The 23650-nt window shown below is 43.7% G+C and overlaps 1 protein-coding gene across 1 annotated transcript in view; it reads left to right on the top strand.

The window, feature by feature from the left end:
• Positions 1–378: 378 nt before the first annotated feature.
• Positions 379–23650, top strand: part of GPC3 (glypican 3) — a 442407-nt gene continuing 419135 nt past the window's right edge. The window contains exon 1 of the mRNA XM_004285475.3: positions 379–730. Within this exon, the coding sequence (XP_004285523.1) occupies positions 556–730 (175 nt within the window). The 5' untranslated portion in view covers positions 379–555. The remainder of the gene's footprint in view (positions 731–23650) is intronic.

The raw sequence follows: 23650 nt of genomic DNA, 5'->3' as shown, positions 1-23650 counted from the left end.
TGAGCGGCGGGAAGGAGGAGTGAGGCTGGGGAACTTCTCCCAGAGCCAGTCAGAGGGGACGGCTGCTGGGAAGCCAATCAGCGCGCCCGAGCCTGCAGCCCCTCTGCAGTAGTTATGCCAGAGCTCTCTGTGTAGAGCGGCGGCGAGCCGGCAGCTGGGCTGCGGGGCCAGGAGCCACCGCACGCGCTCCGCGTCCTCCTCTCGCGCCGCTCCTGCCCGGTCCCCGCGCCGCGGTGCCCCAGCAGTCCTCGCAGCCCCGTGCTCGCAGCCTCGCCGCGCGGCCGCCACCGCCCCCCGGCCGCGCAGTTCGCCTCGCCCCGCCCCACCCGGTCCCTCCTCGCCCCGCCCCAACCCGGTCAACCCCGCCCCGCCCCGAGCCGCCGAGCCGTTCCCGCCCTCGCCCAGCGCCCAGGTAGCTGCGAGGAAACTTTTGCAGCGGCTGGGTAGCGGCACGTCTCCCGCTCCTTAGGGCCACTGCCAGGCTTGCTGAGTCCTGGGACCGCTCTCGCCCCCGCTGCCACTCTCCCGCTCTCTCCTCGCTCCAGGCGAAGCAGGATGGCAGGGCCCGTGCGCACCGCGTGCTTGGTGGTGGCGATGCTGCTCAGCTTGGACTGCCCGGGACAGGCACAGCCCCCGCCGCCGCCGCCGGACGCCACCTGTCACCAGGTCCGCTCCTTCTTCCAGAGACTGCAGCCCGGACTCAAGTGGGTGCCTGAAACCCCGGTGCCAGGTGAGGAGTCGTCCCTCGCGCGTTCCCCGCGCCCGGCGGTGAGCCAAGGGGCGCATGGTGGAGGTAACCCGAGCGCGCTAGTCCCACGGGGCCGTGATCGTGAGCCTAGCGGCCGGGCACCTGGGAGTGGTCGCCGTGCCCGGGCCGCCCGGCCAGGTCTCCCGAGAAAGGGAAGAAGGGTATATGTGGGCCGTGTCCGCATCTCCCAAGCTTGCTGGGCTGTCAGCGAAGGTGCGACTGGGAGGAACCGCGAGCATGGCCTTTCTAGCGAGCGCCCATTTTTGGGGGGAGGGCAGGAAGGCTGGAGCTGGTTCTCCCCGCCTCGGCGAACTGGCGCCCCACATCCTAGCTGGTGCCTCTGGAATTTGCCACCCTCGCTCGCACGTACGTGCCAGAATTTCAGCCTCAGCTGGACCGCGGCTCCGGCCATTCTTTCCCCAACCTGCCCTCACGCCCTCCTTTCCGCAGCCTGGGTTCCCGAGGCTCGCGGGCCCAAGTGCAGGCAAAGTTGAGGACAGATCTCCGAATCCGCAGTGGCAGGTAAAGACACACGGAGGGAAACTTTTGAGTAGGCAGGAGGGTCCCCCAAATGAGGAGGACTGAGCTTTTTCCTTCAAAACAGCGTCTCTTCTCTAGGCTGGCGAAATCGTTTCCAAAACCGGGCCGCTGGCCCGGGGAGCAGGAGTCCAAAGATGATTTAACTCCTCCCCTTCTCAAACTCATCTGCCTTCTTGACAGGCTGGACCCTGAAGGGGAGATGATTTTAGGTGGAGGAAAGTTTCTGAACGCTTGCCTTTTGTTCTGCACAATCAGGTCGTGTTGTAAGGGCATATTTTAGCCTTCCCTGAGCGCTGCCGCTGTCAACAGATGAATATTAATGGCCTTGTGTGATTGACTGTCCCACGGTTGGAGTCCTAAAAGCCTGCCTTAGAATCCAATTAGGACAAGTTGCTACACTGGCAATGCAGGCAAGAAGAGTCGGCTTCAAACAGGTTTATTTATCAGAGGTGCGCTCTAAGAAACGGCTGGCTGTATTCACAAACCGTAAGACGTTTGTGGCCTCCGGTGTCTCTTCGCCACCCAGGCATCCAGCGAGGCGCGCGTCCCGCGTTTCCGAGGGATCGGGGAGCAGCCCTCGCCAAAACTTGGCTCGTGGCTCTCAACAAGTCGGGGAGGCGGGCCTGATGGTTGGGCCAAGTTGTGAATGCGATGCGCGCCCTGTGGGCGCTGCCGGCGAGCGTTCACTAGCGGGAGGTTACCTAGGCAGCCAGCGCGCCCTCAGCCTTTTCTTTAGGTGGATGAAAAGAGCCGAGCGAGCCTGCTGTTTAGTTGCAAAGGTAATTGCTCACCCTTTTTGGTGACTGAAATGCGTTTGCGCATATGTTAAATATTGCTTTGCAGGATTTCGCTCTAAGGAAGGGTAGAACTACCTCTCCCTCTGTTAAGTGTTAATAACGTACCACGTGGGCGTGTGCAGGAGCCGTAAGGGGCAACCTATGAATCAGCTCCACAGAGCTGCAACAGCAGGCGAATCTCTCTCCCCTCGAAGTGCCCTGGTAATTAGCTTGGTAAGGCCAGAGAACATGCTTTTGTTGGTAATGTAAAAATTTGTCCTCACAGGATGAGCCCCCCCACAAGATGAATGGATGCAGGGTTGGAGCAGGGGCCACACTGGGCGGGTTTGAAGCCAAGGGGTAAAGATTGTGCTTAAAAGAGGAAAAAGACCAGAGGGAACGCACAGATACTCATTTAGCAACCCCCCTCTACACAGGCTCAAGCAGGAGCTCACCCTCCCTTGCCCTCCCCCAGCTCTCTGGCTGCCTGCCTCTTTGCAGCATCTGTATAAAAGTATTGGGAGGGCCCACACACTGTGTGTATGAGATTTGGTCTGGGCTCCCTCCTTCCAAGCTCCCTTACTCCTGACCTAAGGATGGCCATGTTACATACAGAGAGCAGGGACTCGTAATGGAGATTTTTCATTTTCCTCAAGTATTTCCCAAACTCTATAGGAAAAATCCCTTTCCAAGGGTCTTTACCGTATAAACCCAACATTCCCTACTTCACTTCTGTTTAACAAACATATGCCCTGTTGAGCACCTTCTACGTGGCAGGCACTGTTCTGACTCACCCTGGAGCAAAGCCAAATTTCAAATATGGCGATACCCACACAGCTACCATATAGCCTGGATTTTCTGGGACGGTGCAGATTTCCAGTACTCTGTCCTGGCATGAAACCACGTGTCCTGAATTTTAGTTGGACAAATATGGTCACTGTAGATATGGAAAGCATGGTAAAAATCCTAATGTCCGTGTGTGCAAAGAGCTCATCAGTATTTCAGAGAAGAGACAATAATGGCCGACTAAATACAATGGCAAGTGCATAATTTCAAAGTGAATAAATGTGTGATTTGCTGCTGTCGTTCAGTGGTTGGAAATTGAAAGAGAGCTGCAAATTATTTGATAGTTATGAACCATCGTGATGACCGCTTGACTTTTCTTTCCCATCTCTATTTTAAGCCGTGTTCATTTCTTCTGCTCCACTATATTAACTGCATTAAAGCTTTCTTTGTCCCAGATAAAACGAGATTTGGTCACAGTAAAGAGAAATCCTCAAGAATGTCTTGTCTCACTTAGGGGGAGCATGGGATTGACTGTTAACTTAGGCCATTAGCAGAATTGGGTTAGAGTGGATAAGGTACATTTCTTATGCTAATATGGATGAGACTAAATGGCATTTGAAATCAGCAGGCCTAAAAAATAAATCACTGGTGCTGAAGGACTACACTAGACTTCCACAAAGCTGATCTAAAGCCTTACGATCTCACGTTCCCATTTCTTTTAGTGTTCAAAGGCACAGGATAGCAACTCTAAATAGCATGCCCCCCAAATCCATAGATCTTTTCGTACCCCACTCTTTTTTTTCCTAAGGATTTGTAACTTGGAAAGCACCACAGATGGAAACCAGGCACACAGAGTTAGCATTTGGCAGAAAAATCCATATAACTGACTTTCAGTGCAGCTCTTTTGCCCTTATTTAATTTAGAAAAATTCAGAAAAAAGCCAATGAGCTCATAAGTCTAGATGTTTATTTTGTTTTGCTTAACCTACCCACAGGCGCAATCAGGAATGGATACAATTTTAGGCGAGGAAAGTGAGCTAGTAATCAGACAACGATGTTTCCAGTTGTCTCAAGGGAATGTTACAGAAGTCTGAAAAAAAACTCCTCTAAACAAAAATCAAGTGTAATTCACTTTATGAATGCCATACACCACTTTTGTAGGGGTGGTGGTGAAGGGGACGGATGGGAATGAGAAAATCAAACAAACCGTGGTAGTGTTGCAACTCCCCAAAGACTGAGGAATCTTGCCTTAGAGGGCCTTGGAAAGTGCAAGAACGAATCCAGGAGGCCAAATGCCCGAATGGGTAAAAGGCAGCCTTGAAAAGCCAAAACTGACTTGGAGTTTCTCAAATAGATGAAACAACATCAAAATAAAAATCAACGTTCTCGAAAAGAGAGTTTGGTATTCGTTGTTATTGCTTTAGAGTATGAGAACTAGTAACCTCCTCCGGGTTGCCAGCTGTGGTTCCCCAATTAACTGGAAGCAGTTAGTGGTCCTAAAGTCAGGAGAGAAGAGTGAGGTGTGGGAGGGGTTTCTCTCCTCTGAGATTGCACTGGACAGTTGAGTGAGCAGGTGATTTGTTCAAACTTTGAAAAAGTTGTATCACCATGTGCTAACTTGGAATAGTTTAGAGAACTCTCTCAAATGTGGTCTGAATATATTTATTACGCTAATCCTGGTGATCGGTAACGGGATGTTCTCAGAGGGAAGCATCGATCCGATTGAGGAGACGGCTGATGGTCGGTGGAGCGCCTTGGCCTGAAAGGAGTCTCAGACTGCCTGCTGCTTGGCAGGCTCTGTGTTAGGTTTTGGGGGTGCCGAGAGGAGTAAGACATAGTCCCTTTTGTCAAGGCGCTCACAGTCTAGTGGGGGAGCATACAAGTAAACAGGCTTCTCAGGAAACTTGTGGGATTAAATAGGGTGAAAAGGGCTAGAAAATACCTCCAGGAAATTGGCTGAAATGGTCACAATAGCCAGCCTGGGCAAGGGAAAAGAACTGACGAGATGAAGTGGGAGATAGGGAGAGGTCGCTTAATAGGGCCGCCATCTTAAAAAGTTTTCTTAATTCTTGGAGCAAATTCTGTTTGTAAGCATTAGGAAATACAAGCATAAGAGGATTTTGATGGATGCTAGATGACACAGATGGTGTCAGTTTTGCAATGTGTTTTTTTTTTTCTTATGGGCTGGTAGGTTGTATCCAATATTTTGATGCAATATTTTTGAGCATTCTGCTGCTTCCATCTTTAGAGTTGCAATGTTTGCTGTTCACTGTAGCCTAGAAAAAGGCTGCTTATTACCAACCTGGGAGAAAAGAGGTCTGGATTTGTCTGATGTGAGACAAGGCAGAAAATATGTTCTCCTTAAATGGCAGTTATCAATAGGACCACGCCAACTGTAGTGTTTGATGCATATACAAAAGCATGGTTCTTAAGAGGTATCTTATTACTCATTTCTAAGAAAATTGAAGATAATCACTTATAACTTGTGCACACGATACATCATTTGGAAAGAATTTCACTGGGGATCATATTGCTCAACTGAAAAGTTCTGGCATGCTGAATTTGTACATTTTTGTGAATGCTTCCTTTTACTCTGATCTCTCGCTTTTTTTCTGCATATGGTTATTTGTATGTTTTAGATTATAAGCTCCTTAAAGGGAAAGCACTGTATTTGATGCAGTGTTGAGCACAATGCTAAGAGTACCGTAGAGCATTTAGTAAATAATTGATAATAGAATTTCTAGATCGTTATGTATTCTTCTATGAAACTCTCAAATACTTTCTTAAGCTAGATCTCATCTTACTTATTTGAAAAGTTTAAGTCCAGATTTTTATGAGACATTATTGGGGTATGTGGACAAACTTTTCAAGCTGCATATATTTTGACCGGAGACTGGTTCGGGCTTACCTCAGTTAGCTGGCGACTCTTACCATCAGGCAGTGTTTATGAATGTTGAGTACCCAGAGAACAAATTGAAATTAGCAACATTGTTATGACTGCCCTAGTATCGTTAAAGATCACCAATTATAGCACATAAATTGTAAGACATCTCTTAAATCAAACTCTCTTTGATTTAATGTCAGCTAGACCTTTCTCACTAATGTTGACATTACCATATTTGGGAGTTGAGCTGTGACACATGCATGGACCTGTTGATGTACCTCACAGGTTTCTGTAACCTGGGATCAGAATTTGTGCACAGGCTCAATTCCAGAGACCATACCGGGAGCCAGCATCTCTTCAGCCCTAGCTGAGCTTCTAAGCAGGTTTGATGTTTTTGGTAATCTAGGGTCTAATGGAAAGTGTGGGCAGAAAAATCCCCCAGTCATCTGCCCATATTTAGCAAATTGTCAGGCTTGAAACAGGATCCCCAGCACTCCATTAAGAAATGAGCATCAGAAAATAGTGTCCAAGTCGTGGGCCCCGGACTGGCTTTAGAGACAGCATAAAGTAATGGGAATGTATCTTCTGAAACGTAATGACAGGAACACTGCGATTCACACAGCAACCCGAAGGTGAGCATATCAGCAGAGAAAATGTGCATTTTGAAATGCTGTGTGTGAGGGGAAAACGCTCACTGGGACCTTATAGTCTCACTTGAATACCTTGTTGAATATACAAAGTAAAGTATTAGTTCTCTTCTTCGAATTAGGCCAATTAAATATTAATTATCCAAGTGCTAATTATTAGGAATACTTGTTTGCCATTTTTAAACAAAAATGAATCCGCATTGATTAACAAGGAAGGTACTTTCACTTTTGCCTCTCTATGTGTGTAGCTACATAAAGCCTTATTTGAGAGTTTGTATTTTTTCTCATGAGGAAAAAGGAGTCAATGTTAGGACCCAAATGCTTTGCTAGTGTTCTGAACAGTTAATTATGCCTAGTAGCTGAAATTGTATTTATATGCTAGATTAGTAAATCTACTAAGCTCTTTGAAGTATACTTAATAGGCTTATATTGATAAATAATTGATAGGAAGAGAGATAAAATACAAGTGAAAGTGGCAGTAAAAAGGAACAGAGAAGTTAAAGCCATTATAAATGAAATTTCCACACACCGTATTCCAGCCATTCACCTGAAAGATGTACATTTCTCAGAAGTGATGATTTTGAGAGTGTTCTGTATTTTTCAAAATTTCCACAATGAAGCATGCATTTATTTCTTATAAATTCAGCAAACTTTGAGAGTAGAATTTTAACTGGCCTTTTGACTCTGCCTTTTGAATATAAGTTTATTACTGGAAAATTAGAAATCTTTATTATGGTATCTTTAAGGTATGTGTTTGTGATTATCTGTATCTCCCTACTAGACTGTGATCTCCTCAAGGTTATAGGGGCTGTATTTTATGTATCTTTGTATCGTCAGTGTCTAGCATAGTGCATAGTACAAATAATAGGTACCCCATAAATATTTGTAGGCTAAATGAATGAATGGAATTATAAATGTAACCATAAAATTTCCGTAAAACCAATATTTAAGTCGTTGATTCCTTTTTACCAATATACTAAGGTTTCTAAAAAAGTAACTACTTTTTCAGGTCAAAAATCCATTTGTTGTCTATGGGTAAGTGAAAAGGACATTGACTTAATTCATTTGGCTGTACTATAACTCCCTGGAAAAAGTAGACTAGCCAAGTCTTACAAGAGGTAAGTAGCTTGTGCTTGTTTACAAGGTTATTTTAAGTAGTTTAAAAATAAATATATTTACGTATACGTAAATGCATATATTTATTTTCACTTTACAGATCTGTGGTATTTAGTGTGAAAATAATGCAACTGGTTACAGAAGCATACACTAAATGTATATAAGTTTTCCCTCAGTGTTTGGTGTTTCTTACCTATAACATCAAACTTCATAAATGTACATGGAAAAGGACATAATCCAAAGTGGGTTTCAGCCATGGGAATTTTATTGGAGTAGTCTAAAGGGCCTCCTGAGAGTTCTCTTAATTTCTGTATGCATTAGGGCATACTTTCAAAATTGGCTAGCGATGACCCATCGGGAGTTCTTTCAGATACAGGCCCAAGTAAGAAAGAGGGGAAAAGAGAAAGAAATGACGATCATTTAAAAATAATGTTAGAATTCTATTTGCGTAGTTTCCTTCTTAATTATGGTTCTCTTCCCTCTCTCCCACACTCTGCGTAATACATACTTCCAGTATGTGTTCTGGTATCCTGGGATTCTCCATTGCTCTTTGTCAGATTTTGGTCTGGATGATTGAAGCTGAGGGAAACGTGGTGAAGAGAGGAAGAGTTAGGGTGATGGATACAGGGAGTAGGTTAAGAGCCCTCATTCTGGTATATATCAGAAAGTTAACTGGCACATAACAGACGGAAAGGATTGGAAAACATTTGAACGTGGAAATTATCATGTGTGCAGAGATAATACAGAGATATGCCCTAATTGCATTCGGTTCCCAGAATTACCTTATTTATACTTCTTACTTAGTATCCATGTTTTTTGAAGTCCATAGTTTATTCATAGCCTCTGACAGACCCTATGCCCATTGAATGTAGGAGCCATGTTTGATTGTCATGGTATCCTCTAGAGTGGCGAGTAGAGTGCCTTGTACAGAGTTATTATTAAAGGTTGGAATGACTATAAGAATAAATACCTAAAGACATATTCTAGAGGACTTGATCACTGTCAAATGAGGTCCTAGGATGGCATATACCTAGAGAATGACTGATTCTCTGAATGTATCATTTTCTAAACTGATCTGCAGCAGAGACTGAGGAAGGGGGGTGGTGAAGTTGAAGCATATTTCTCTATTCTCTGTGGCCCTGGGAGCCTTGTTGCCCCTCTTTCAAAACTAAAGTTTGAGGAGGAAGTGACAAGTAGAGAGAGATTTTAGCTGCAGCTTTATCTAAATGTGGTATTTGCATATGTTTTACATATATATTCATAGATTATACATATGTATGAATATATATTTCTATTATTTTGATAGCAACAATTAGTAATTATGTGTTATTTAAACTGTTTGAAAGTTGTGAATTGCTACTCTTAGCAGTGGGTGGTCTTTCACAATCATACCCTACATTTGTGTCATGAAAGCTTTGCTTTTATATATCTTATGTACAAACAATGCAACCACTCAAAGTGTCTGCAGGTTCTGAGTGCCACAGATCTGCTTGGTTCCACACACACACACACACATATTTGTATACTCATACATACACACATATAAAATATCCCTACAACTAACTGTACCCCCTTAATAATCTAGAGAATAAGCCTAACCTACACTGGGAAGAACTGGGGGGTACAGCTTTTCAGAGCCTGAGTAAACCATTTTCAGTTGGATTGGCCCCAAATTGTTGCAGAGCTAATTGCCACTGATATCATAGAGCTACTGCTCATTTATAAAGTTCCATCATTTCCCTAAGTACAGAGGTGTGATCCTTGTTGAAGTAGTGATGGTTAACCCATACTGTGAATTTGGTTCATTTTGGAGAACTACTTCTAGCACTGGCTAGATTGCGTGTTGAGCTCCGTAGAAATGAGACTGTGACCCAAGAGGCACTTCAAGTTAGGTTTCATGGAGTGATTTTATTGGGGAACCACATTTAACTGTTTTGGAAAACAGATGGAAATTGTCAGAAAATGAACCTACTAATAATGAACTTTATATGCTATCTCTGCATAAATATTTAAAAGTTTTCCATTCATTCTTTGCTTCAACCAACATTTATTGAGCACTGATTCTATGCCAGGTACTGAGCTGATGAATAAGATAAACCATTGCTTAGGGAGGGACCCAGTAAGGAAAACCATGGATGTCAAGGCAGCATGATGAGCTGGGTGCCCAGTGGGGATCTGGGTGCTGCTGAGCTATGGAAGAGGGTGCCTAGTTGCCTTAAGTGGGCTGTCCTGTACGGTATGTGCAAAGGTACAGATTTAAGAGACAAAATGACATATTTGTTGTATTGGACTAGTTTGGCTTGTTTGGAGTACAGATGTGGGGAAAGTAGAGGAAAGATGAAAAAGAAAAGTAGGTAGGAGATGCTGAGGAGTTTTGTTGGACTGTATCCAAGGCTGGTGAGGAGCCATGAAAACATTTTAAGAAGAGGAAACGCTACTTAGGATGGAGGATAAGTGGGGAGTGAGTGGTGGCAGGGAGTTTTAATAATACACGTGAAAAGCCAGGGCAGTAACTAGGACAATAAAAGATAAAGTTGAGAGAATAGAGGAAGTAGAGTAGACATGACTTGGTGACTGGTTATGAGGACAGAAGGGAGAGTCTAGAACTTCTAGTTTTGCGGGGTGGTGAGGCTACAGCAGATAATAGGTGCTCAGTAAATATTTGTTGAATAAATGAGTGAAACACAGGAGGAACATATTTTTGAGGGGTGAAATAATGAGTTTGATTTTCAACAGGTTGAGTTTGAGGGGTCCTTTGATCATTGAGGCAGAAATGTCTGGTAGGTAGTTGAGGTTGTGTGTTGGATAATAGAAGAGAGAGCAGTCAGGGCTGGAGATAACATATTTGGACATTGTCAGCATGTAGATGGTAATTGAAAACTGGCGATAGATGAGATCACTGGGAAAGAGTGTATATACTCTTCTGGAGTTCAGGAGAAGCATAGTTGGGACTCATCGACATATAGGCTCAAGTTGGAAGTCATGGGTGTGGATGATATTTTCCAGGCTTTTGCATGTGACATGTCTTAAAATGTGTTTTGCCAACATCTGGCGAGTTTTTTTAAAAACTGCCAAAAACTTTAAGAACTCTTTTGATTAAAAGTATGAGTATATGTTGTCATAGTCCAAGACTTTGCAAATAAGATAATGTACTCCAACACACACACACACACACACACACACACACACACACACACACACACACACCCCACACATACTTCTGTGTAGAAAAATACATTAGAATCAACGGATCAGATTTCTATTATTTTTGATAGCAATAATTAATAATTATGTGTGTCATTTAAACTGTTTGAAAGTCGTCGTTACTCTTAGCAGTGGGTGGTCTTTCACAATCATACATTACATTTATGTCTGGAAAGCCTTGTTTTTATATATCTTATGTGCAAACAATGCAGCCACTCATAAAGTGTCTGCAGGTTCTGAGTTCCACAGATTGGCTTGGTTCCAACATGTAGGCCCCTCTGGCTCTCCCCCTTTGGAGAAAGAATGCTGTAATACTGTGTAGCTTTGGAGCTCTGGTCTCTATTCCATTTCAGACTGGGCCATGCTGGCTAGCCTTTGAAACATGTGGTTCCAAGCAAATACTAGGAATACTTGTGTAATTGGGCTGATCTTTACTTAAGTGTCTATGGGGATGTGATATTTTTTTTTTGGTTGGTTGGGGGAGAGGATTGTATAATTTTCTATTTCTCTGGCATAATGGTTTCTTTAATTTCCCTGTTCACGAGTTTACCTTCATCAGGGTATCTATTTTCATTCAACATAAGCTTGAAACTCCTTGTTCTTAGGTAGATTTTTTGAGGCTACTTTTAGGTTGATGGAATAGTTTGGAAGGGCCACAAGTGAAGAGCATGAAAACTACAATTTACTGAGTGCCTACTACGTGTCAGTTGTTTTATATTTAATCTCTCATGTAATCTACACAGCAAAGCTGAAAGGTAGGTGATGTCATGTCCGTTTTACAGATGAAGAAATTGAGGCCCAGAAAGGTTTACTTTCCCAAAGGTTGTGTAAGTGGTGGAGCCAGGATTTATTATACATCCAGATTTGTCTCACTCCATAGCTCATGCTCTTTCCAGTGTACACATTGGATTACGAGGGGAAGGAATATGGTCTGGATATAAAGTCTTTGACTTAAATTCCCACACTCCTTTGACTTTTGGGATATTGTACACGCTGGGTTCCCCTCCTACTTGTAAAACTGATTCTTTCTTTGCTTGTTTACGCTCTTCCTCCCACCCTTTATTAGATGCAAGTGTTCCAGTGGCGTTTGTCCTTTGCCCTTTCTGTTCTCTCTTTGTTCATTCCCACAGCCATTCCCATGACTTCATTATCTTCGCTGCTTGAATGACTCCTCCATCTCTTCCCAACCTGACCTCTTCCTTGCTGTCCAGTTCAGTATTTCCCGGTTTCCTGCTAGATATCTCCATCCAGAAGTCCTGCCAGCGCTTCACTTTCAACACAGTAAAAAATTAGTCCATCATTTTCTTTTCCTATCTGCACAAACCGGCGTCTCTCCAACATTCTGTATTTCTGGTGATAGCATCTCTGCTTGGGACCCAACTTGAAACCTTGAAATCATCTTTGACTTTTCTTTTTACACATCTCACATCCAAATTAAATGGCCAAGTCCTGCGAGTCTCCCTCCATCATGCCTCTCACTCTTATCCTGTTGACATGTGTGCCCTCTATTTAAGCATAACAGGCTGGCACTCGTTGCTGAAAGGACCCTGTAGTTGTCTGTCTCCCAGCCTCTGCTTACAGACCACCTGACTGTCTTCCTCTCATCAGTGCCTGCCGCCGTCTTACCCACTTTTCAAGGTGTCAGTACAATGTCATCTTCTTCATGAATCACTTCATGTTTCCCCATGACTAGATGTGATCCTTTCTCCCTTTGAACCCTGCTATCAGTGAACTTCTCCCATGGCCTTGGTTCTCCTTTGCTCTTGTAATTATTTATGTACTTTTCTCTTCTTACTAGAGCCTTGCTCGTTAAAGTGTGGCCCATGTACCAGCAGCATCAGCAGCATCTGGGAGCTGATAAGAAATGCAGAATCTTGGTTCAATCCAGGGTTTCGGCACCAAAAAAAAAAAAAAAAAGCAGAATCTCAGATGCCATCCCAGACCTACTGAATCCGAATTTGTATTTTTAACAGCATTCCCCAGGTGATTTGTAGGCAAATGTAAACCCCTTGTGGGTAAGAACCTTGCACACTTAAGAGACGGTCTTGCTTGTAATAGATCATTGTTCTTTTGATTTCTCAAGTTTGTGCTGTGCTTCAGCTGTTTATTCATTGATGGGGATGGGTGGAGGCGGGGAGGAAGGGAGGATGGGAGGAGGGGGAAGGAGAGAGAGAGATTCAGAGTGTTGGGGGGAGAGGGAGAGGGAGAGAAGGAAGGAGCATAAGAAAGTGAGAATGGGTGGGCTAGAGAGAGCCTACGGGATCTTTGCTCATTTGCTAATAACTTCGTGACCGTTTGAAAAACAGTCTTTGCTCCCCTAGATGGATAGAACCTCTAGTCTAGGCCTTGGCTTAATTTAATGTGGTCAGAGGCACATACGAATTGAGATCATTTTGCTCTTACCCTAGGGAACTATTGGTTTCCCACGTCCTCTTTTACTGGCATTCTGAGGTGTGTCATCTCTGGCCACCCCCAGAAGTCAGAGTGGAGCTCCCGAGGAGTTTCAGAGAGCCATGGGAGAACTGTGCTGAGTGTTTCAAATAGTCCCTTCTGTTTTCAGAAACAGATTCTCTGCTTTGTCTTCAAACTTCAAAGTCTATTTCTGAAATAAAGGTTTATTTCCCCCCATGGAATTCTGAAGGTTTTATACAAGTGTTAATTTTGAAAACCCAAGTCATTTCTTGCCTTTGAAACTTCAGTACTGTGGGTCAATTTAATAACATTGCCTGAAGGTTCTTTTGGCCTTCAAAAGCTGTCAGATTGCCTTTTTGTTCTTTGAGAGAGTAAGGTTGCCTCATTCGCAAAGCCTGAAGGTGATATTGGAACCAACATTTATTCAGTCATTTGTAGTCTTCCCCCACCCCTCGACAATATCCAGTTTTATTTTCAAGTTAGGTCCTAGTGGCCATGAGATGTTTTACCAACTAACAATTTTGGGAAAATTCCCCAAAAGCTCATCAACATTTCATAGAGTGGTGATAAGAAGTGTAGCCCAAGTTACTCTGATGCCCACGGTAAGGGGAAGAGTGGGTCCCCCCTTCATCATCTGTTGGCCTGCTCCCCGTCTTCCCTTTTCGCCTTCCTCTTTTCCACCCTCACACTCTCTCAAGCGGTTATAGTTTAGAACAGAAGGTGTTTTATGGTTTGTTATATTTATTGAATGCTTTTGTGTTTCTCGTTCTCTTAAAAAAATAGATGAGTGGAATGTTTTATATTTTCCTCTCTATTTTAAGTTGTGTTTCCTTTTCCTATAGGTCCTGATTTCCTTTTCTCCCCTCTCTTCCCCCATCTTCCTCTGCCTTCTCCACATCCGCTTGCCCTCAGTGATCCTGGAGAGAAAACAGGCTATGCATTTCTGCCCACATATTTGGGTACCTGGTTACTTCTCTTGGGATATTGTGAAATTCAATTCCTTAGTTTGGAAATGAAGAGGTCTAAAATATGCACTGATGCATTTACATTCCACTTTCTAAGAACTCTGAGTATTTAAAAGGCTTTTTGTACAGATAGGACAAGGCTAAATATATCTGACTTGAATACCTCAGATCCTTGCAATGTAGCTTACATTCTCTCTCACTTTGTCATAATTCTCAATGAATGCAAATTGCATCTCTGTTCTTAGAAATCTCTTTTCTTACACTGAATGCCTTTCCTTTTTCTAAAGATAAGGGAGCCCCTTTGAAAGACTGCTACTGTGGGGTAGAACTGACACCTACCTTGTAGGCTAACCAAATTGTAGCCTGCTTTTCCCTGATGAAATTATCACGTTTCAGGACATTGTTTCATTTGTAGGATTTTAGTGTCCTAGTTTCAAATTTGACTACAGGTTAGAGAGTGTATTCCAGTTGGAGTATTCCTTGGTATTTTTTTCTTTGTGTTTACACTTTGGGGATCTTTGGTTTGTCCTGTATCTATTATCTCTTCCAAGCTTGGCCAAGGTTGTTAGGTTATGCAGTTATGTATAAATATTTAACAAGATAAGTTAGACAAAATGTGCTTAAAGATACTTTAGCCCCTCCATCCCCCCACCTCCGCACTGCCCGGGCCCCAGCTCAGTTTTTGTGTGGACTCACAGATGGTTGCTTTATCTCAGATGTTTAGATTTGGAGGACATTCCTTTGCACTTTGCTTGATGGACACAGTGAAATGGAAGCTTTTCAGTCAATCTTGCCTACCAAAATGGTAGCACCAGTAACAGATAACATTAGCCTCCTCTTCCTTTTTTTTTTTTTCTGACCAGTTATCCAAACTCCCCTAAGCCAGAGAGTTTTAAGTATGAGATTGTGTGTTTTTTAAGAAAATATTTTGGATAAAGGCTAATGTTCTCAAGTCAGGAATAACAATTAGTACCATTCATTAATCAGGGGCATGTTTTGACTTTGAGTCCTGGCTAGGAAATATAAACTGTGAAAGTCACACGTATATATGAACCTCAGGCAAATTTATGACTTGTCAGCCTTTTAAGGTTAAATTCTTAACCCCAAATTGGGGCTGGCTTTATATGTGGAGTTTGGCACATTCCTCTGGGCCACTGAACAGCCCCCTCCCTGAGCCCTTTGCTTAACAGCAGCTAATGGCCTAATGAGCAAGAAGGATTTCTGCCTCTTATCAGCTGCCTAAACAGCAACAGGAAGGCTGATATACAGAGTATAGGTCAAAACCTGAGTTCTTGAGCCAAAAAATACAGGGTCAGTTGAAAACTCTGGATACGTGGCATCTCTGTAGTCATCAATACCAGTCAGGAAAGGAACTGGACACTTGAGTTCAAACAAATAGTAATAGTTGTCCAAAGTATGAACAGTCTAATTAATTTTGCTAGTAGTTCTTTCCTTCTCTGTTTAGCTCTTCTATAAATAGCCTTCATATAGTCTTTAATGAGCTTTTGGTTTGTGCCTGGAGGTTGTTATGGTCATGTGGCCAGAGTGTCTGATTGTCAGATGGTGATGATGGAGGCAAGGGTATTTATGTTCTGGCCCAGATTTTGGAAGGGGCTGCCAAATAAACGTAAATAGATATCTACTACTACTTTTATTTCTTTTTAAACTGAGTTTTTGAATAAATATGCGCTCACTCGCATGGAGTCAGGGAAACCTTGGTGCTTCTTCCTACTCTACTCAGACCTTTAGAGTCATTGCTTGTTTCTTAGATCCACTCGAATCCAGGCCCAGACTCGCATAGAATAAATAAATATTTTAGGGTATTCTGTGCCCAATCATAGTGAAAGCCCCTTGACTTTCATCTTCTGCATTTGCATTTTTTTCAGAGACAATAATGCAAACATTTTTTTCAGATTCTGTTCTGTTATTGAAAATCCTATTTACATAAACAGGCATTGTTGTGGCTTAGGGAAGAATGTGGGGTCCCATTCCTTAGCTCCTTGTATATCTTTGCTAAGGCTTGTCTAAATAAAAGTAATGACGCTTTAGTCTAAGCAGCTTTTCTCATTTAGGTAAGCAGGGCGGTTTGAAATTTCAGTTTACTCGATAATTGAGTTTCTTCTTAATTATTTCAGGCATGCAGGTTGCTCTCTTGATAGTAAAGACCCTAAAAATCTAGTAATCTCCTCAGGCATCCATTTGGTAATAAAATCCTGTGCATTTTCAGGGGTTAATTTTCATGACAATTGTGCACCCCTCCCTACCCTCAACCCAGCCTCCACCCCTGGAAAAATTCTGCTATCTTTTAGGGTTTTGGTCGCACATTTGCAAAAAAACACTTAAAAATATATATAAGGATGATGCTGGAATTACTGGATCTAGAGAAAATAGATTCATGAATGTATTCAGATTCATGCTCATTACACAACTTTCATTTAGGGTTTTTAATAGCCGTGTCATATTTCTCAGAAAATCATCTGCCCGGCTTTGCCAGGCTTGGTTTTCTGCCCTGAATGAAAAACTGGAGATCAGCAAAAGCGGAGCCTAACTATCCCCTATTCTATCCTTTTTCACAACAACAACAAAACAAACAAACAAACAAAACAAAACAAAAAACAAAGAAAGAAAGAAAAAGAAAAGAAAAAGAAAAAAAAATCTCAGAGGTCATCTGGTGTAGAGTGAGGTGGGGAAAAACGTTAAAAAAAACCCAAACAACTCAAGCTGCCTTCACATCTGCTAGTCATTCCCACTGCTGTGACTTCAATTCAGCAAGTTTTTATTGAGCACCTGTGGTGGGGGCAGTGCTAATAATCATTAACATTTATTGAGCCAGGCGCTATGCTGAGCCCTTTATGGGCAACATCCCATTTAATCCTCACAATAGAACTACCAGGTGGGTGTTATTATTTCTCCCATTTTACAGATGAGAAAACCGAGGCTTACAGAAGTTTAGTGACTTGTACAAGGTCAAATAGCTACAAAATGAATTAAATCCACTCAGTCTGGTTTCAGAACCATGTTCCTAATCACTACTCTTGTGGTGGGCTCAGCATTTCTGGGGATTACTTCTGAAACCAGTTTTGAGAACCCAGTATGTGTGAGATGCTGGGGATTCGAAGAAAAAAACTCCCCTCTCTCTGTTCTTGGTGGGGGAGGCAGACATGGAGACAGATGAGGACCATGCATGGAGGGTCTCCGTATCTGTTGAGGGGAAGGAGGAGGGCCTTGGAAGAGCGATGGCTTGAATCTGTGGGAATGCTGCGTCCCAAATGCAGCTCAGCAGCCTGGGGTCACGGGCATTCGATTTTCCCGTTCAGTGAAGGTTATCGTCTCTGAGTTGAACTGCCTCAGTGACTGCATCAAACTGTTTCCATCACTGCCCTAGTTGACTGTAGCCTCAGCTACCTTGAACCCCGCACTCCTTAGACATACATAGGCAGTCAGCATGGTTTTGGGAGAACTGGCTCCATGGTTCCCATGTCATTTCTACTTTATTTCAGTTCTTTCTTGAAAACAAGTAAAAGTTAAATGAGGCAGACATTCCCAAACGAAATTGCTGCAGTCTTGAGAGCTGGTGGCTTTCAGGAGGCAGGTCAGACTATAATACTAGCAGCCCACAGGGAGATCCTGGATCTGGTGGCTTTCAGGAGGCAGGTCAGACTATAATACTAGCAGCCCACAGGGAGATCCTGGATCTGGTGGCTTTCAGGAGGCAGGTCAGACTATAATACTAGCAGCCCACAGGGAGATCCTGGATCCAGGCTTGGTTCTTTCAGCTTCATCTGGAGCCCTCCTGGCACTCCCTCTTGGAGCCCACACTGGGCTCTGGAGAGCTCTGTATCTGAATCACCCCCAACTTGACAGGAGAATGAAGTTACTATTAGAAATTTTTGAGTTTTTCGGTGAAATCATGGGAATGGAAGGCAGATCCGCAAATTACCTGTTTGGGTAATTTATTTTTGTTTTTCATGGCTCCCAAAGAAAGCAAGGAGGAAAAAAGTCACTACTGAGCATCATTGAAAACTCTTTTATGTGTTGCATTAATGCAACTTAAAATTTCCTCAATTTTAGGAAACATTTGGTTCAGGGCAAAGTGAATTCACCAACGTGTGTGTGTGTGTGTGTGTGTGTGTGTGTGTGTGTGTGTGTCTGTGTGTGTTTGAAACCATATCCTTTAGTTTCCAATCTCAGCTTACCCAAAACTCCTTGTGCCTCCAAGTTTCTTATAGCTGCTTTGCAGTGGTTTGCTTGCCAATTCCCCTCCCATGCACTTTCTCCTTCATTAAATCTCTTCCACAGAAGGGGTTGCCACCAAGTCTAGACTTCAGTAACAGGCAGGAGGAGGGCCAATTAGTGAAGATTTTGATTCATATTACATGAGAGTGGGGGAGGAGAAGGAGGCGGAAAATCTGTTCTCCTCAGACCTTCAGATACTCAAGTTCTAACACAACAGTATGATGAAGTTGTATAAAATTACTGGAGCATTTACACAGCTAGTCCCCAAGATGGCATAAATGCCACAGCACTAGAGCATGTCAGTGTAGACACTCAGATCAGCTGAAGGATAGGAAAAAGGAAAAGATCAATAACGTTTCTCACTCAGGGATCAAGAGTGAGTGTTTGATTTTCTTTTGGTTGCATTTTGCTCAGGTGCAGTGTGTATGTTGTACTAACAAGGCAACCGACTCCTTTTTCCACAGGTCCCTATCATGGGGAAAGGGGAAAGATAAAATAGAGGGCACAGATTATTTACAGCAGCTGAGAAAGTAATTACAAGGTGCAATGGCTTGAAACTGAAATTTAGGTTAGCCATTAGAGCTGGGAGAAGCATCTTAACAGTAAGGGCAATTGGACATCAGAAAGATTTGCCTGAGAGCTGGTTAAACAGCGTCTCCAGAAGTGCTGGAAGACTAGGGCAGGTGTAATGTGAAGAGAAACTCCTACCAAATTCAGGGTTGGGCTGGAGGCCCAGACTGATAGGCATATTCCATTGCTGCCCAGCTCTCTTTGTGATTATTTGATTGCTAATAGCTTAAAATGCTTTTTCTCATGTATACAAAATACACCTAATTTATCAGGCTTAAGAAAACAAACATTGTTTTTTGAATTTTGTTTTATTTTTTAAACAGCAGGTTCTCATTAGTTATCTGTTTTATACACATCAGTGTACACATGTCAATCCCAATCTCCCAATTCATCCCACCACCGCCCCCCCCCCCATCCCCGGCCCCGCTTTCCCCCCTTGGTGTCCATAAGTTGAAAACAAACACATTTGAGCAGCGAGAATGAGGCATTTGGATTAGTCTGAGCACCCTCCTAACAGACTTTCTGGAATATGAACCAAGGACTGAGGCAATGTTGTTATTTTTTTGCTTCTGCAAGACTTCCGTTTTATAGTATGGGACTATGCTGTTAAAGTAACATTTGGGCTTCATCAATATGACTTTCTCAAGGCTGAGCATAGATAAAATTTGGTTTTGGCCCCTTTGATCTTTTTGCAATCTTTCCCTTTGACATCGCCCCATGTCCCTATCCAGGTGTGCTGGGTTAACTCCCCCACCACACCCCCTCTTTCCTGTGCTCCAGGAAGCTCCCAGGTAAACTCTTTAGCCTTGAGGTATGAGGGAATGACTCAAGGAACGTTACGCTTTAAGACAACACCTGATGAAATTGCTTAACCAAGTAGTAACTCACCCACGATGAAACCTTTAGACATTACTAGGCAGGTACTTATAGGTGGGAGAGACAGGGTGTACTAGTTTCCTAGGGCTGCCAGAACAAATGACCTGAAATTTGCTGGCTTAAAACAACTGAATTGATTAGCTCACAGTTCTGGAGGCCAGAAGTACAAAATCAAGGTGTCCGCAGGGCTGCATTCCCTCCAAGGGCTCTGGGAGAGTCCTTCCTGGCCTCTTCCGGCTTCTGTGGGCTCCAGGCCTTCCTCGGCTTGTGGCTGCATCATTCCAATGTCTGCCTCTGTCTCCACATGGCCTTCTATTCTTCCTCTGTCTCTCCTCTGTGTGTCATTCATAAGGACATGTCATGGGATTTAGGGCCCACCTGTATTATCCAGGATGACCTCATCTTGAGATCCTTAATTTAATTACATCTGCAAGACCCTTTTTTTCCAAATAAGGTCACATTCACTGGTTCTAGGGGTTAGTGCATGGACATAATCTTTTGGGGGGGCACCGTTCAGTCCACTACAGAAGAGAACTTTCTGGGCCTCTTGAATCATCCCAATTACCAGAGTTCTCTACTCTAAGGGGAACTTGTTCTAGGGAAGCAGGAAATGAAGGCATGTGTTTGGGAAACATTAAATAGGAGTTTAATTCTCACAACCACCTTGAGAGGTAGGTGTTATTGTTCCCGTTTTATGGATAAGGAAGCTGAGGCTCAGAGATTCAGTAACTTGCCTAAGATCACACAGCTGTTACGTGGTGAAGCTGGGATTCACAACCTGGTCTGATTCCAGAGTCCTTCCCTTTGCTATTGCGTGCCATCCATCAGGAAGCTGTCTGACATTAGTTGGCCTCTGGAGACAAAGGGGTATACAAAAGGGAATGTGGTTATTACATGGGGTGAAGCACTGAAAAGGCTGAGTTGTTGGTCTTTGCCTTGGCCTCATATCCATGTTCATGTATAGCTATTGTCAAGTGCTATTGACAGAGCCTTCTTAGAAGGGCAGAGGCAGGTCTTTTGCTTCTTTTGTGTCCTCCCAATGCCTAGTCTAGAATGGGCTTAGTGACTATTGATTGACCTATAGTTGGAAGCAGACTCTCAGACCTGAAATTGTCTGCAGGGTCATCTAGTCAGGCCCAGATCTGAAAAGGTATTTGGTTGAGTCGCACGGCTGATTTGGTAGCAGAACAGATAATAACACTTTAGGGAAGGGTTCTTCCCCCACCCCCCATGTGATTTCATACACAGGGGAAATGGCCTAGCACTTAGATTGGGCCTAGGGTGTTGAAATTCTCAGCTATGCTTCAGGTCTGCGTATTTGAACATTGTATCTGAAGAATAAAAATTATACATCTCCTAAAAGATGGGATCTCCGCTACTTATCTGAGTAGAATAACAACTAGTGAAAGAGTAACTAGGGGGAGACAGGAAAATTGCCTTGGTTTAGTCCCTCTGGCAGAATTCTAAAAGATTCTTTATCCTGGAACTTCCCTGGTGGCACAGTGGTTAAGAATCCACCTGCCGATGCAGGGGACACGGGTTCGAGCCCTGGTCTGCGAAGATCCCACAGGCCCCGGAGCAACTAAGCCCGTGCACCACAACTACTGAGCCTGCGCTCTAGAGTCCGCGAGCCACAACTCCTGAGCCCGCGTGCCACAACTACTGAAGCCTGCACGCCTAGAGCCTGTGCTTCGCAACATGAGAAGCCACCGCCATGAGAAGCCCGTGCACCACAACGAAGAGTAGCCCCCTCTCGCCGCAACTAGAGAAAGCCCGCGTGCGGCAACGAAGACCCAATGCAGCCAAAAATAAATAAATAAAAAGATTCTTTATCCCAACTGGCATATCCTCCAACCCAATTTTGTTTTTATTAGGGTTTTTACCCTGTCTAAATAATGTGGGGGGGGGGTGCTGGAGGGAAGAGTAGAAGGGTGAAGAGGAGGTGAGAGAGAACTCCATTTTGGGCTCTGAGGATTCTTTGGTTTTCCTGGAATACTGTTCTTCTACGAGTTGCTCTATTAGCATCAATTAATCTGACCTGGTTCCTTTAAAACTGAACTCTCTTGAAGTTCTGGCATTGTTTCCAAGTCAAAGGGGAGGACATCAAGCCCAAACGTCAGCGAGCCCCTTGAGATACAAAGATAAGTCAGTCAAGGGTCTTTCCCTGAAGGAACTTAAATCTAGTGAAGATAAGGCATGCAAATGTAACCATGATGCAAGTTAGAGAGTGTGAGAAGTGTCTTTATAAAGGATGCAGAGTGCTATGGGAATTCAAAGGACAGAAAGCTTTTGGAGTGCATCTCTGCCCCCGCGAACACTCTCTCCTGTGAGAATCCAATCCACAGATAACTCAGAGTCAATTATACCTCAGGAAAGCTGGAAAAAAATGTAAAAAGACAACAAACAAAAAATAGCCAAAGATAACTAGGAATCCTCTGGTGGCGGGGCTCACATACTTCTCCTTATCCGGCCCCAGCTACTTTCCACCAGCTCGCTTTTCCCTCTAGCCTTACCAGGTTCCTTGGCAATGCCTGTATATGCCACCCACTTTCACACGCCTGTGTCTTTGCTCCGTTTTTATTTTTATTTTTATTTTTATTTTTTTGCGGTACGTGGGCCTCTCACTGTTGTGGCCTCTCCTGTTGCGGAGCACAGGCTCCGGACGCGCAGGCGCAGCGGCCATGGCTCACGGGCCCAGCTGCTCCGCGGCATGTGGGATCTTCCCGGACCGGGGCACGAACCCGTGTCCCCTGCATCGGCAGGCGGACTCTCAACCACTGCGCCACCAGGGAAGCCCTGCTCCGTTTTTAAGAAGGAGAACGATGTGATCAGATATGTACTTTAGCAACGTCTCTCTCCAGCTTGGGTGGAAGAGAGGGTAGAGGCAGGAAGGCCAGTTTAGAGGCTGTAATAGTTTTCCAAGTGAAAAGAGGTGAGGTGATGAGGCCAGGATGGAAAGAAGATGAATGATGAGGGACATTTAAAAAGCATAACCAGTAGGATTTAGTGACAGTTGGCTATAGGGGATGAAGGTGAATGAGGTGTCCAGAGTGACCTAGAAGTTTCTAGTTATTGATAGTTTGGGAGTCCATTTCCTGGACCAATCTGTGAACCCCAGGGCAGGGACTGTGTCCTGTTCGTTACTGTATTCCTTGGGTTGGGCAGAGACCCTAGCACAAAGTAGGCATTCTGTAAATGTTGTATGAATGAATTGTTCACCACTTTGGCAGGCTGAATGTAATCAGTGAATTTGTGTTCCCAGAGCACATGTTTGACTGCTGCTTGGGAATGTGGTCCAGAAAGAACCTCTTTGTGGGAGAGTGTAGTGATCTAGGGATTCAACCTTTACTGGGCATGAAATGATATGCAGTTAATTGACAGTTGGCAGTAGAGATAAAGGTAATTCGTTCTTTAATTCTCAGGCTTATCTCCAGGGTTGCTTTAAACTCCCAGTACTCCAGTGTGGTAGCAACATTTTGGCCTGCCTTTTACAGAGGCAGAGTCTGTCACGGCCCCAGGCATGATCTTTGCTTTAAAGTCTGAGCTCGTGATACCCAGGTGTGCCCTCTGCAAGGTCATGTTCTTTCAGGCTAAATAACAGAAGGGTAACCTTCATCTGGGTTCCCTAAGACGATTTCTTCCACCAGCAATCCTCACTTTCCCCACTGGTTTCAAATGCAGCCATTTCTTTCATCTGTATTCCTATCTTGATTAGTAAGAAATTAATGAGCATGTAAGATTTGATTTAGATAATGATTAATTAGGGGAAAAGGCACCATTCTAATAGCAAGTCACTGTTATATGCTAAGGAAATTAGTTAATATTTCTGGATGGCAAATTGACTTGTCCTCTGTTAAAAAGAAAACCTTTTAGAAATGGTTGATACGTTAT

The sequence above is a fragment of the Orcinus orca genome, chromosome X (assembly GCF_937001465.1).
Source record: "Orcinus orca chromosome X, mOrcOrc1.1, whole genome shotgun sequence".
In the NCBI taxonomy this organism is placed as follows: Eukaryota; Metazoa; Chordata; class Mammalia; order Artiodactyla; family Delphinidae; genus Orcinus; species Orcinus orca.
This window is presented reverse-complemented; position numbering and strand designations above follow the sequence as displayed.